This window comes from Salvelinus sp. IW2-2015, linkage group LG37, assembly GCF_002910315.2.
Source record: "Salvelinus sp. IW2-2015 linkage group LG37, ASM291031v2, whole genome shotgun sequence".
Lineage (NCBI taxonomy): Eukaryota > Metazoa > Chordata > Actinopteri > Salmoniformes > Salmonidae > Salvelinus > Salvelinus sp. IW2-2015.
Window position 1 is genome coordinate 9,932,407 of NC_036876.1, and position 13,567 is coordinate 9,945,973.

The following is a 13,567-nucleotide window of genomic DNA, read 5'->3' on the forward strand; positions in this document are numbered from 1 at the left end:
CTTATGGGGGGGGGGGGGTAGTGTTAAATAACTTAGGAACCACTTAATATGATACAGAATCTTCTGAAATGTGCAGCGCTACCCCATTGGTCCCTGACTCATTGATAAAGCCACAAAAATCCAATCATGCTACACACCCAGAGACCAGGGAGTGAGCCACTGGGTCTTCTGGAGGTCTAACTTCTAACGTACGGCATTGATTTCCATCTCTCTCTTTGAGCGGCGGTAGTGTGGGAAGGCAGGCTAAAGGCAGGCTGTAAGGCAGAGGGGGCGGGTACGTTTTAGCTGGAACAGCTGGCTGTTGACGGGGGCAAAGGGACAGGATACCTTGGCACGTGACGATGGGAAACACACAGAGGGAGGAAGGTTGTGTAGAAAGGAATGGGGGCCAGGGATTGGCTATGAGGCAGGCATTGGGGGGAGTGGGGGATTGTGGGCGTTAAGAGTCCTTTAGCTCTGTGCCGTTAGCCTCTGCTCTGTGATTGACGCCTGGTGGGACACCGTTTTGTTCTCGTGCGACCGCAGCTTGGAGACCACGTCGATGAAGGCCAGGCCCTGCACTTCTTTATGGAGAGGCTCTGGAGGAGGGTGAGAGAAGAACAGGTCCAATGCAGAAGAGTCTTTAAAGGAGGCACAAATCTAAACCATAATTCAATACCGCTATGTCCATAGTAGTATACTACTCTGTGCAATGCCCTAGTTTGGATATTGGCGCAAAAGCTGCGTCTTAGTTCTTCTAAGTGGCTGATTCAAAATGGCCGGCCTTTTACCTGAACCCATGACCGCACAGATGATGACCATGGAGTTGTATTTGACCTCCGGCGCACTCATCTCGTCTGACAGCAGCTTGTGGAGCACCTGTACCAGGCCAGCCCCAACAAAGTCCTTTTCGGCCCCCACTGAAACCATGGCAAACACACTGTGTGACCAATTATTTTGTACAATTGTTTAAATGCATTCCAATGCACCATCAGAGTCAATGCTTTGCCTCTTAGAAAAGGGTGTGTATTGAGCACACTAACATAAGCTTCAACAGTGAATTATATTTATACAGCACTTTCACTAGGTCCCAAATTGCTTTGCATTGTGTGGTTCTTCTAACACGCCCTGTACATCCTCAAACTACTTTCATTTTATTCTAGCGATGCAATAAATCGGGTCATGTTCAGTAAGCATGGGGATAGAAAAGATTTTGAAACGGAGTAAGACAGGGAAGTGCTACCTGATCTTGTCCGGAAACAGTTACTTTCTTGTTTCAAAACATTTTAGTACAGTGTGCCCTACTAAACACAACCCAGGCACTGTTAAAGAAAGTGCTACCAATCCGGCCCTTACAATACCATGTGGCTAACACAGTAGTTAGAATTTGGCTGCACTGTGACATCATGACCCTGACCCCCTGACTCTTACCCAGGTCCAACCCGGCGATGAGGCCCAGAGCCACCAGCGCCTCGTTCTGCATGATCATGTGTTCACTCGTCGCCATGACTACTAAATGCTTCACTCCTGCCCCCTGGATGACTGTTTTTACAACGTCCTGAAAACACAAACAAATACATTTCAAAAATGGGGGCACAACTCTAAATCAGGGGAAGCCAACCCTCATCCTGGATGTAGATTCTGGGTGTGCAGGGTTGTGCTCCAGTCATGCACTGACACGCCTGCCTTTACTTTACCTTTACTCATCAGGAGCTGAAATCAGGTGTTAGAGCACGATAGGAACAAAAACCTGCACACCCAGTAACTTTCCAAGAGGGTAGGCCACTTAGGCCAGTCCACCTCCACTCTAAATAATATAGGACTCTTCTGTACAGTGCACTTGTAGGACCTACAGTTGAAGTCAGATGTTTACATACACCTTAGCCAAATACATTTTAACTCAGTTTTTCACAATTCCTGACATTTAATCCTAGTACAAATTCCCTGTCTTAGGYCAGTTAGGATCACCACTTTATTTTAAGAATGTGAAATGTCAGAATAATACTAGAGAGAATTATTTCTTTCATCTTTTATTTCTTTSATCACATTCCCAGTGGGTCAGAAGTTTACATACACTCAATTAGTATTTGGTAGAATTGCCTTTAAATTGTTTAACTTGGGTCAAACATTTCGGGTAGCCTTCCACAAGCTTCCCACAATAAGTTGGGTGAATTCTGGGCCATTCCTCCTGACAGAGCTGGTGTAACTGAGTCAGGCTTGTAGGCCTCCTTGCTCGCACACGCTTTTTCAGTTCTGCCCACAATTTTCTACAGGGCTTTGGGATGGCCACTCCAATACCTTGACTTTGTTGTCCTTAAGCCATTTTGCCACAACTTTGGAAGTATGCTTGGGGTCATTGTCCATTTTGAAGACCCATTTGCGACCAAGCTTTAACTTCCTGACTGATGTCTTGAGATGTTGCTTCAATATAGCCACATAATTTTCTTTCCTCATGAAGCCATCTATTTTGTGAAGAGCACCAGTCCCTCCTGCAGCAAAGCACCCCCACAACATGATGCTGCCACCCCTGTGCCTGAAGGTTGGGATGGTGTACTTCGGCTTACAAGCCTCCCCCTTTTTCCTCCAAACATAACAATGGTCATTATGACCAAACAATAATTTTTGTTTCATGGAGGACATTTCTCCAAATAGTACGATCTTTGTCCCCATGTGCAGTTGCAAACCGTAGTCTGGCTTTTTTATGGCGGTTTTGGAGCAGTGGCTTCTTCCTTGCTGAGCGGCCTTTCAGGTTATGTCGATATAGGACTCGTTTTACTGTGGATATAGATACTTTTGTACCCATTTCCTCCAGCATCTTCACAAGGTCCTTTTTACTGTTGTTCTGGGATTGATTTGCACTTTTTGCACCAAAGCATATTCATCTCTAGGAGACAGAACGTGTCTCCTTCCTGAGCGGTATGACAGCTGCGTGGTCCCATGGTGTTTATACTTGCGTACAATTGTTTGATGAACGTGGTACCTTCAGGCGTTTGGAAATTGCTCCCAAGGATGAACCAGACTTGTGGAGGTCTACAATTTTTTTCTGAGGTCTTGGCTGATTTCTTCCAATTGATTCAAATTATGTCAATTAGCMYATCAGAAGCTTCTAAAGCCATAACATCATTTTCTGGAATTTTCCAAGCTGTTTAAAGGCACAGTCAACTTAGTGTATGCAAACGTCCAACCCACTGGAATTGTGATACAGTGAAATAATCTGTCTGTAAACAATTGTTGGAAAAATTACTTGTGTCATGCACAAAGTAGATGTCCTAACCGACTTGGCAAAACTATAGTTTGTTAACAAGAAATTTGTGGAGTGGTTGAAAAACAAGTTTGAATGACTCCAACCTAAGTGTATGTAAACTTCTGACTTCAACTGTACATCTGTGGTGCTTCCACAGGGTTCTATTCTATCTAGCGATCTGCAAATAGGACAGAAACATTTAGAGCCTGGAGCTCATAAATCTACAGTCTAAGAATGAGACAACCAGAGTCTGAGGTGCCCCCGAGTCATTCTCCTCAGATGAGGGACCGGGTAGGAAATGTAGCAGAACTGACAACGCTGTCTCYGGGCGTGAGTCAACAAGGAACACCGTATATCAGGAAGAGTTAGAACATGACTCCCACCTCAGTTGTTCTGTTCCCTTGATGAATGATGTAACATAAAGCATGGATTGGATTTTGAGCTGAGAGTTAGATCAGTAAAGACAAGCTAGCTGATACAACCTTTGATTAAAATATAGCTGATAACATATACATTCAGTGTGTGTGTGTATGCAGTTCAGATATGGGTCAGGATGTAATCTGTGGTGGAAGCCAGCCACAGATGGTGTGTTTTCATGGCAGCCGGCCCTAACCTTTGACTTGCTGTGGCGGATGAGGGCTGAGAGCAGCCTATTGGACTCTCCCATGACCCCTGCGTGGTCCTTGGCCTCACACCACTCTACCAGACGCTCCACCAGCTTCCCATTGGTCCCCAGCTGGTCTGCCGCATCCGCTGGGGGATGGGGGGGGACACAATAACAGGTAACGCTTTATTTCACAGCTCTATACCATTGGTAGCTTTCTGGTATATRAACTAGAATTACTTGGTTCCTAATTATTATTAYACTTGGTAACTTGAAAATACAMAAMAAMAAAAAAAATGGGTCACTTCTTGGTAACAATTGGCACTTTCTAGTATTTGCTCTAATGAATCCCTGAACTCCAGGGAGGAAGAAGTAGAAGAAGAAAAAACTCATAATGACATGGTCAGAAAAAGGGCACGCGTTAGTCCTATCACCTCGAGTAGACTGCTATTCTAACACCCTGTCAACTGTCTGCATCTCACTGTCACCCTCCGTTCCATAGCAATTCAATCAAAGATGGATGCCATCGATATCCATGTCACTCTGGATCTAACTGGTTTGCACTTGGCCTTGCCCGGTACTCCCCAACCCAACCCCTTCTTGATSAAGATTCAACAACATTTGACAGAAACGTATCGTATTCCGAGGCTCTTTTGTGGGAGTACTTTCCTATCCAACTTTCTGCTGAATAAAAAAAATACATACTGGTCCATTTAAGGATAAAATGTGAGGTACAGAAGGGTTCAAGGTTAGTGCATCATAAGGAAGGAATTCTAGCCTCTATTTTGGAAAAGGTTGCTATATATATTTATGGGTGGAAACATTCACACCTTTCACTGATAGTGGTAAATTTGAAGAAGGAGCGTGAGGCACTGAAGACGGAGGGCGAGGCAGAGTCCGATGGTTTATGGCATCATTAGGAAGGTGTTCTACAGTGCGTTATAGATGTTGTAAATGTGCTATAAAAGGTGTTCTACCTTGCGTGTCGATGAGCATGCGTAACGTGCCCAGCAGTTTGAACTGGACAGGAGGCATCTCTGACGGGAGGAACTTCAACACCGTATCTGACACACCTGCCGACAGCATCTTAGCCTTGTTCACCACTGAAGGGACAGGAGAAGAAGAATAAACAAAGAAGAAACACGTTAAATAAATCAATGCATAAATAAATACATACATTCAAACTATTCTCCCTTAAGACATGTAGCAAATTAATTATTTTACTTATTTAGGACTATACACTGCAATTCAGCTCTAAGCTGCCAATGCAGTACACCATGAAAATACACTTTGTAACTATTGTATTCAACCAGTATTAACCAATTAAGGCTCAAACAAAGAACAACTTCTAGTCAAAGTGCTGCTCCTGTACTTGTTTGCAGTTACATTTGCCAAGACCTACCCCCCACCCACAGATAACAAACGAGTGCAGGGGAAGCACTTGGAACAGGAAATGAATGTTAAAGAATTGCCTATGAGTCATACACAACATTGACAGTATACTCAATCAGGCTTGGAATGCCTTGGGAGTCTCACCAGGTATGGCCAGGTTGCGCAGGGCGCTGAGCGCGGCGTGCTGCACGGTGACGTTGCCCTCGTCCACGTGGCGATCCAGCAGCTCCAGCAGCTTCTGAACGATGCCGGATTCCACCATGTGGATGCAGTTCCCATCTGGGGGAGAAATCATCATTACATTATTAGGTCATTACTTAACCCACTGCTCAGTAAAAGCTATGGGCTGTGCAGGCATTTGCTCCCACCATGCTCTAACATATCTGTTTCCACAAATCAAAGTTCTGAAGAACCCCTATCCCCAGATCTATAAAGGACTGGATAGGTGTTAGGAGGAGAATGTTCCAATGCCATTTCCCTCTGACCGTAATTTTACCTTCATCGTTTGATAGAAAAACAGGTTACATGCAGATTATTCTCTTCATATCCATGTACGGAATAAATCATTAGGGAGGCTATAATAAGGACTTTTATTTATCAGGGTGAATGTTTGAAGTCAGCCTGGACGCAGGATTCGCTGACACGGGACGAAACGCTGTGGTTTAGATGAGTAATGATATGGAATGACTAATGGCCGGGCCTGTGATCTATATTCAGCGCACTGAGGCAGCAGGTTTTATTAGGGGGAAAACTGATCTAGAAGACATCTGGGAGAATGTGGAGAGATGTGCCGCATGCTGATTAACTGTTCTACATGACAGAGAAGCTTTTCTACAATCTGAGTGTTGTGCCGATTCGCTATTCTACTACACAGAAAAGTGTCTGTTCTACACATTCTGTTCTATACATTTCTACAGTATCGGAACGTTCTGTGAAGTCACACCCCACGTAACGTGACCCAGATTGTGGTCAGTATTAAAGCCATCCAAGGGGAGTTTTATCCTGAATAAAACCCTTTTTGGTTCAATCTGTTACCATAGGCAATGTGTACCCTCCCTCCATAGAAATAGAATGGTCTAAAGGGCTTTGTCCCTTCTATTAACTGTATTTCTATAGCCTCCTCACCGTTGCGAGCGAAGTTGGCGATGGCCAGTGCCCCAGCCAGCTGCAGCTGGTGGTTGTGGGATGGCACCCAGGACAGGACCCTCTGGAACACACTGCCCTTGCCCCCCTCAAACAGCTTCTGCATGGACTCATCTGAGGAGAGGTGGGGAGAGGCTGTCAACACAAACACCCACCTACTGCAGCAGTAAAATGACAAAGCAGTTATTTATTAAACAGAAAAGCATAAAAAAGACCACGCGCGTGTGCACGAACACACAGAGACACAAATAAGCATGTATGTTTTGGTCAGAAAAGGTTACAGGAGAAATGTCCTCCTTAGCTTCAGTGTAAATGAAAGTGGATAGGAAGAATAAGTAGTCTAGGAGAATGCTATGGAAACCAGATGATGATATTGAGGCCTCTAAACGCACCGAGATCGACAACCACATTCTCCCTCACATTCGGTTGTCATAAAATATTCACAAATGGATTCACAAGGTATTCTCCACCACTCTGCTCTAAGTAAGGCTGAGAGTCCATCTGAAGATTCACTCATCACAATACCATCTCATTCTCCGTCATATCTTTCTTTTCCCAACCTGCTCTTTCTTCCTACCCTATTCTTATTCCCTCTCACACTCTATTCCCTCCCGTCTATCAGTTGGCCTGAGGGGAACGGTTTCCATGCACATGCTTGAAACCCAGTCAAAGCAACCACAGCACAAAGGGTCAGTACATAGATCTAGGAGTTTTTAATCTAGGTTTGAATCGTAGGCACTGAATCATCCTTATCGAAGACATGTTTATGTTGCAGTTGAGATGTGACGGTAGCATTTTATTGCGTCGGCAGGACAGAGCGGCTGCATCCGGGAAGACCAGGGGGTTGGGTGTGTGTCTCTTTGTTAACAACAGCTGGTGGGCGATCTCTAATATTAAGGAAGTCTCAAGGTTTTGCCCGTCTGAGTTAGAATACCTAATGATAACATGCAGACCATACTATTAACCAAGAGAGTTTCCATCTATATTTTTCGTAGCTGTCTATTTACCACCACAAACCGATGCTGGCACTAAGACCGCACTCAACGAGCTGTATGGAGCTATAAGCAAACAAGACAATGCTCATCCAGAGGCCGCACTCCTAGTGGCCGGTGATTTTAATGCAGGAAACCTGAAATCCGTTTTAGTTCATTTCTAACATCATGTCACCTGTGCAACTAGAGGGGGAAAAAAACTCTAGATCATCTTTACTCCACACACAGAGACGCATACAAGCTCTCCCTCACCCTCCATCTGGCAAATCTGACCAGAACTCTATCCTGAGTGGCGCAGTGGTCTAAAGCACTGCATCTCAGTGCTAGAGGCGTCACTACAGACAACCTGGTTCGAATCCAGGCTGTATCACAACCGGCCGTGCTTAGGAGTCCCATAGGGTGGCGCAAAATTGGCTCAGCGTCGTCGGGGTTTGGCCGGGGTAAGCCGTCATTGTAAAGAAGAATTTGTTCTTCACCAACTTGTCTAGTTAAATAAAGGTTAAAAATGGATTCCTGCTTACAAGCAAAAGTTCAAACAGTAAGTACCAGTGACACGCTCAATACAGAAGTGGTCAGATGAAGCTAAGCAACAGGACTGTTTTGCTAGCACAGACTGGAAAATGTACCGGGATTCATTCAATGGCATTGAAGAGTTTACCACATCAGTCATCGGATTCATTAATAAGTGCGTCGACGACGTCATCCCCACAGTGACCATACGTATACAGTGCATTAGGAAAGTATTCAGACCCCTTCTCCACATTTTGTTACATTATAGCCTTATTCTAAAATGTATTAAATAAATGTTTTTCCTCAACAATACCCCATAATGACAAAGCGAAAACAGGATTTTTGAAATGTTTGCAAATTAAATATTAAACAGAAATACCTTATATACATAAGTATTCAGACCTTTTTTTATGAGACTAAAATTGTTTCTACAACTTGGAGTCCGCCTGTGGTAAATTCAATTGATTGGACATGATTTGGAAAGGCACATACCTGTCTATATAAGGTTCCACAGTTGACAGCGCATGTCAGTGCAAAAACCAAGCCATGAGGTCGAAGAAATTGTCCGTAGAGCTCCGAGACAGGATTGTGTCGAGGCACAGATCTGGGAAGCGTACCAAAATATGTCTGCAGCATTGAAGGTCCCCAAGATGTTAGAAGTTTGGAACCACCAATACTCTTCTTAGAGCTGGCTGCCCGACCAAACTGAGCAATGGGGGGAGAAGGGCCATGGTCTGAGAAGTGACCAAGAACCCGATGGTCACTCTGACAGAGCTCCGTTGTGGAGATGGGAGAACCTTCCAGAAGGACATCCATCTCTGCAGCACTCCACCAATCAGGCCTTTATGGTAGAGTTGTCAGACTCAAGCCACTCCTCAGTAAAAGGGTCACGACAGCCCGCTTGGAGTTTGCCAAAAAACACCTAAAGGACTCAAACCATGAGAAACAAGATTCTCTGGTCTTATGAAACCAAGATTGAACTCTTTGGCCTGAATGCCAAGCATCACATCTAGAGGAAACCTGGCACCATCCCTACGGTGAAGCATGGTGGTGGCAGCATCATGCTGTGGGGATGTTTGTCAGCGGCAGGGCCTGGGAGACAAGCCTGGATCGAGGGAAAGATGAACGGAGCAAAGTACAAAGAGATCCTTGATGAAAACCTGCTCCAGAGCGCTCAGGTCCTCAGACTGGGGCGAAGGCTCACCTTCCAACAGGACAACGACCCTAAGCACACAGCCTAGACAACGCAGGAGTGGCTTCGGGACAAGTCTCTGAATGTCCTTGAGTGACCCAGCCAGAGCCTGGACTTGAACCCGACCGAACATCTCTGGAAAGACCTGAAAATAGCTGTGCAGCATGCTCCTCATCCAACCTGACAGAGCTTGAGAGGATCTGCAAAGAAAAATGGGAGAAACTCCCCAAATACAGGTGTGCCAAGCTTGTAGCGTCAGACCCAAAAATACTCAAGGCTGTAATCACTGCCAAAGGTGCTTCAACAGAGTACGGAGTAAATGGTCTGAATAATTGTGTAAATGTGATACGTTTTTACAAATTTTTGCAAATTCATAAAAAATMTGTTTTTGCTTTGTCATTATGGGGTATTGTGTGTAGATTGATGAGGGKGGAAAAATGTGCAATTAATTTTAGAATAAGTCTGTAACGCAACATGTGGAAAAGGTCAAGGGATCTGAATACTTTCTGAATGCACTATATATCCCAACCAGAAGCCATGGATTACAGGTAACATCTACACTGAGCTAAAGGCTAGAGCTGCTGCTTTCAAGGAGCAGGACACCAATCCAGACTCTTATAAGAAATCCCGCTACAACCTCCGACGAACCATCACAGGCAAAGCGCCATTATAGGACTAAGATCGAATCCTACTAAACCGTCTCTGACACTCGTCAGATGTGTCAGGGCTTGCAAACTATCACAGATTACAAAGGGAAACCCAGCCGAGAGCTGCCCAGTGATGCGAGCCTACCAGGTAAGCTAATTGCCATCAATGCTCACTTCAAGGCAATCAACACTGAACCATTCGTGAGAGCACCAGCTGTTCCGGATGACTGATCACTCTCCATAGCCGATATGAGTAAGACCTTTTAACAGGTTAACATTCACACAGATTACCAGGATATGTACTCCGAGCATGCGCTGACCAGCTGGCTAGTATGACAGTTTCAACCTCTCCCTGACCCAGTCTGTAATACCTACATGTTTCAAGCAAACCACCATAGTCCCTGTGCCCAAGAATGCAAAGGTAATCCGTCTAAATGACTACCGCCCCGTAGCACTCACATCTGTATCCATAAAATGCTTTGAAAGGCTAGTCATGGCTCACATCAACACAAGCATCCCAGAAACCCTGGACCCACTCCAATTCGTTTACTGCCCCAAGAGATCCACAGATGACCCAATCTCTATTGAACTCCACACTTCCCTTTCCCACTTGGACAAAAGGAACACCTATGTGCAAATGCTGTTCATTGACTACTGCTCAGCCAGCGTTCATGACCATAGTGCCCTCCAAGCTCATCACTAAGCTAAGGATCCTGGACTTCCTGACGGGCCATCCCCAGGTTGTGAGGGTAGGCAACGACACATCCGCCACGCTGACCCTCAACGCGGGGGCACGTGCGCTTAGTCCCCTCCTGTACTCCCTGTTCACCCACAACTGCATGGCCATGCACGACTCCAACACCATCAGTCAACTCAAGTTTGCTGACGACACGACGGTGGTAGGCCTGATCACCCACGACAAAACAGCCTATAGGGAGGTCAGAGACCTGGCAGTTTATCTTGGACTACAAGAAACGGAGGGCCGAACATGGGCCCATTCACATTGACGGGGCTGTAGTGGAGCGGGACGAGAGCTTCAAGTTCCTCAGTGTCCACATCACTATCATGGTCCAAACACACCAACAGTCTTGAAAAGGGCACGACAACGCCTCTTCCCCCTCAGGAGAGTGAAAAGACTTAGCATGGGCCCCTCAGATCATCAAAAAGTTCTACAGCTGCACCACTGAGAGCATCTTGACTGGCTGCTCGGCATCCGCTTGGAATCCAACCGCAAGGCACTACAAAAGGTAGTGCGTACGGCCCAGTACATCACAAGGGCCGAACTCCCTGCCATTCAGGACCTCTATACCAGGCTGTATCAGAAGAAGGCCACCCAAGTCAGACTGTTCTCCGAGTGACAAGTCTGGGACCAAAAGGCTACTGAACAACTTCTACCCCTAAGCCATAAGACTGCTGAACAGTTAACAAAATGGCTACCCTGACTATTTACATTGACCCACTATTATTTTCTTTGCATTCTCTCTCCTGATTGCCTAGTCACTTTAACCAATACCTACATGTAGATACTACATTACCTCAACTACCTTGTACCCCTGCACAAAGCACCGGTACTGGTACTCCTTGTATATAGCCTCGTTATTGTTATTTTATTGTGTTACTATTTCCTACACACACACACACACACACACACACACGTTCAAAAGTTTGGGGTCACACAGAAGTGTCCTTGTTTTTGAAAGAAAAGCACATTTTTGTCCATTAAAATAACAATTTCCAAACGCCTGAAGGTACCACGTTCATCTGTGCAAACAATAGTACGTAGGTATAAACACCATGGGACCACGCAGCCGTCATACCACTCAGGAAGGAGACGCATTCTGTCTCCTAGAGATGAACGTACTTTGGTGCAAAAAGTACAAATCAATCCCAGAACAACAGCAAAGGACCTTGTGAAGATGCTGGAGGAAACAGGTACAAAAGTATCTATATCCACAGTAAAACGAGTCCTATATCCACATAACCTGAAAGGCCTCTCAGCAAGGAAGAAGCCACTGCTCCAAAACCGCCATAAAAAAGTTTGCAACTGCACATGGGGACAAAGATCATACTTTTTGGAGAAATGTCCTCTGGTCTGATTAAACAAAAATTGAACTGTTTGGCCATAATGCCCATCGTTATGTTTGGAGGAAAAAGGGGGAGGCTTGCAAGCCAAAGAACACTATCCCAACCGTGAAGCACGGGGGTGAAAGCATCATGTTGTGGGGGTGCTTTGCTGCAGGAGGGAATGGTGCACATCACAAAATCGATATCATCAAGGAGGAAAATGATGTGGATATATTGAAACAACATCTCAAGACATCAGTCAGGAAGTTAAAGCTTGGTCGCAAATGGGTCTTCCAAATGAACAATGACCCCAAGCATACTTCCAAAGTTGTGGCAAAATGGCTTAAGGACAACAAAGGCAAGGTATTGGAGTGGCCATCACAATGCCCTGACCTCAATCCCATAGAACATTTGTGGGCAGAAGTGAAAAAGCATGTGTGAGCAAGGAGGCCTACATACCTGACTCAGTTACACCAGCTCTGTCAGGAGAATGGGCCAAAATTCACCCAACTTATTGTGGAAGCTTGTGGAAGGCTACCCGAAACGTTTGACCCAGTTAAACAATTTAAAGGCAATGCTACCAAATACTAATTGAGTGTATGTAAACTTCTCACCCACTGGGAATGTGATCAAAGAAATAAAAGCTTAAATAAAATCATTCTCTACTATTATTCTGACATTCACATTCTTAAAATAAAGTGGTGATCCTAACTGACCTAAGACAGGAATTTTTACTCGTATTAAATGTCAGGAATTGTGAAAAACTGAGTTTAAAATGTATGGCTAAGGTGTATGTAAACTTCCGACTTCAACTGTATGCATGGGGTTGGTCCTGGTCAGGCCCTGGATGGGAGACCAGATGCTGCTGGAAGTGGTGTTGGAGGGCCAGTAGGAGCACTCTTTCCTCTGGTCTAAACAAAGATCCCAATGCCCAGGGCAGTGATTGGGACACTGCTCTGTGTAGGGTGCCGTCTTTCGGATGGGACGTTAAACGGGGGTCCGACTCTCTGAGGTCATTAAAGATCCCATGGCACTTATCGTAAGAGTAGGGGTGTTAACCCCGGTGTCCTGGCTAAATTCCCAATCTGGCCCTCAACCATCACGGTCACCTAATAATCCCCAGTTTACAATTGGCTCATTCATCCCCCTCCTCTCCCCTGTAACTATTCCCCAGGTCGTTGCTGCAAATGAGAACGTGTTCTCAGTCAACTTACCTGGTAAAATAACGGATAAATAAATAAAAATGTATGGTTGAAGTCGGAAGTTTACATACACCTTAGCCAAATACATTTAAACTCAGTTTTTCACAATTCCTGACATTTAATCCTAATAAAAATTCCCAACTGTATGTGTGTTTGTAGTACCTCCCAGCAGCAGCAGCACCATGAGGTCGGAGGCTGTTTTGAGCTGCGCCACATCCTCCTCCCGCACTCCGTCCACTGTGTGAACTACCACATCTAACAGACACTCCACCAGGCCGGCCTCCACCAACTGCAGCTTGATCACATCTGAGAGACAGAAAAGAGAGAGAGAGAGAGAGAGAGAGAGAGACAGACAGAAATTCAGTTACACAGAATTAACAATGCCATAGTTTATCCTATGGTGAGAACGAGCACCGCCTGGTCATGCATGCTGTGAAAAGATGTCAAGTCAGCAGTTTATCAACAACATGTGACACACACAGCATCTCTCCCACAGACACACGCCAGGTTTGTTTATACACCCCACTCATATATGACATACATCATTGTCTGTTCTTTGTCCGGCAAAAGTACAACTAAAATCAACTATTTCAGAAGC

The 13,567-nt window shown here is 45.2% G+C and overlaps 1 protein-coding gene across 2 annotated transcripts in view; it reads right to left on the reverse strand.

The window, feature by feature from the left end:
- Positions 1-222: 222 nt before the first annotated feature.
- Positions 223-13,567, reverse strand: part of LOC111960444 (rap1 GTPase-GDP dissociation stimulator 1-like) — a 51,545-nt gene continuing 38,200 nt past the window's right edge. For both annotated transcript variants that reach the window (XM_070437950.1, XM_023982442.2), the window contains 8 exons: positions 13,132-13,275; positions 6,345-6,476; positions 5,364-5,498; positions 4,805-4,930; positions 3,837-3,976; positions 1,411-1,537; positions 771-899; positions 223-578 (listed from right to left, as the gene is read on the reverse strand). In XM_070437950.1, coding sequence (XP_070294051.1) covers positions 451-578; positions 771-899; positions 1,411-1,537; positions 3,837-3,976; positions 4,805-4,930; positions 5,364-5,498; positions 6,345-6,476; positions 13,132-13,275 — 1,061 coding nt within the window. In that variant the 3' untranslated portion in view covers positions 223-450. The remainder of the gene's footprint in view (positions 579-770; positions 900-1,410; positions 1,538-3,836; positions 3,977-4,804; positions 4,931-5,363; positions 5,499-6,344; positions 6,477-13,131; positions 13,276-13,567) is intronic.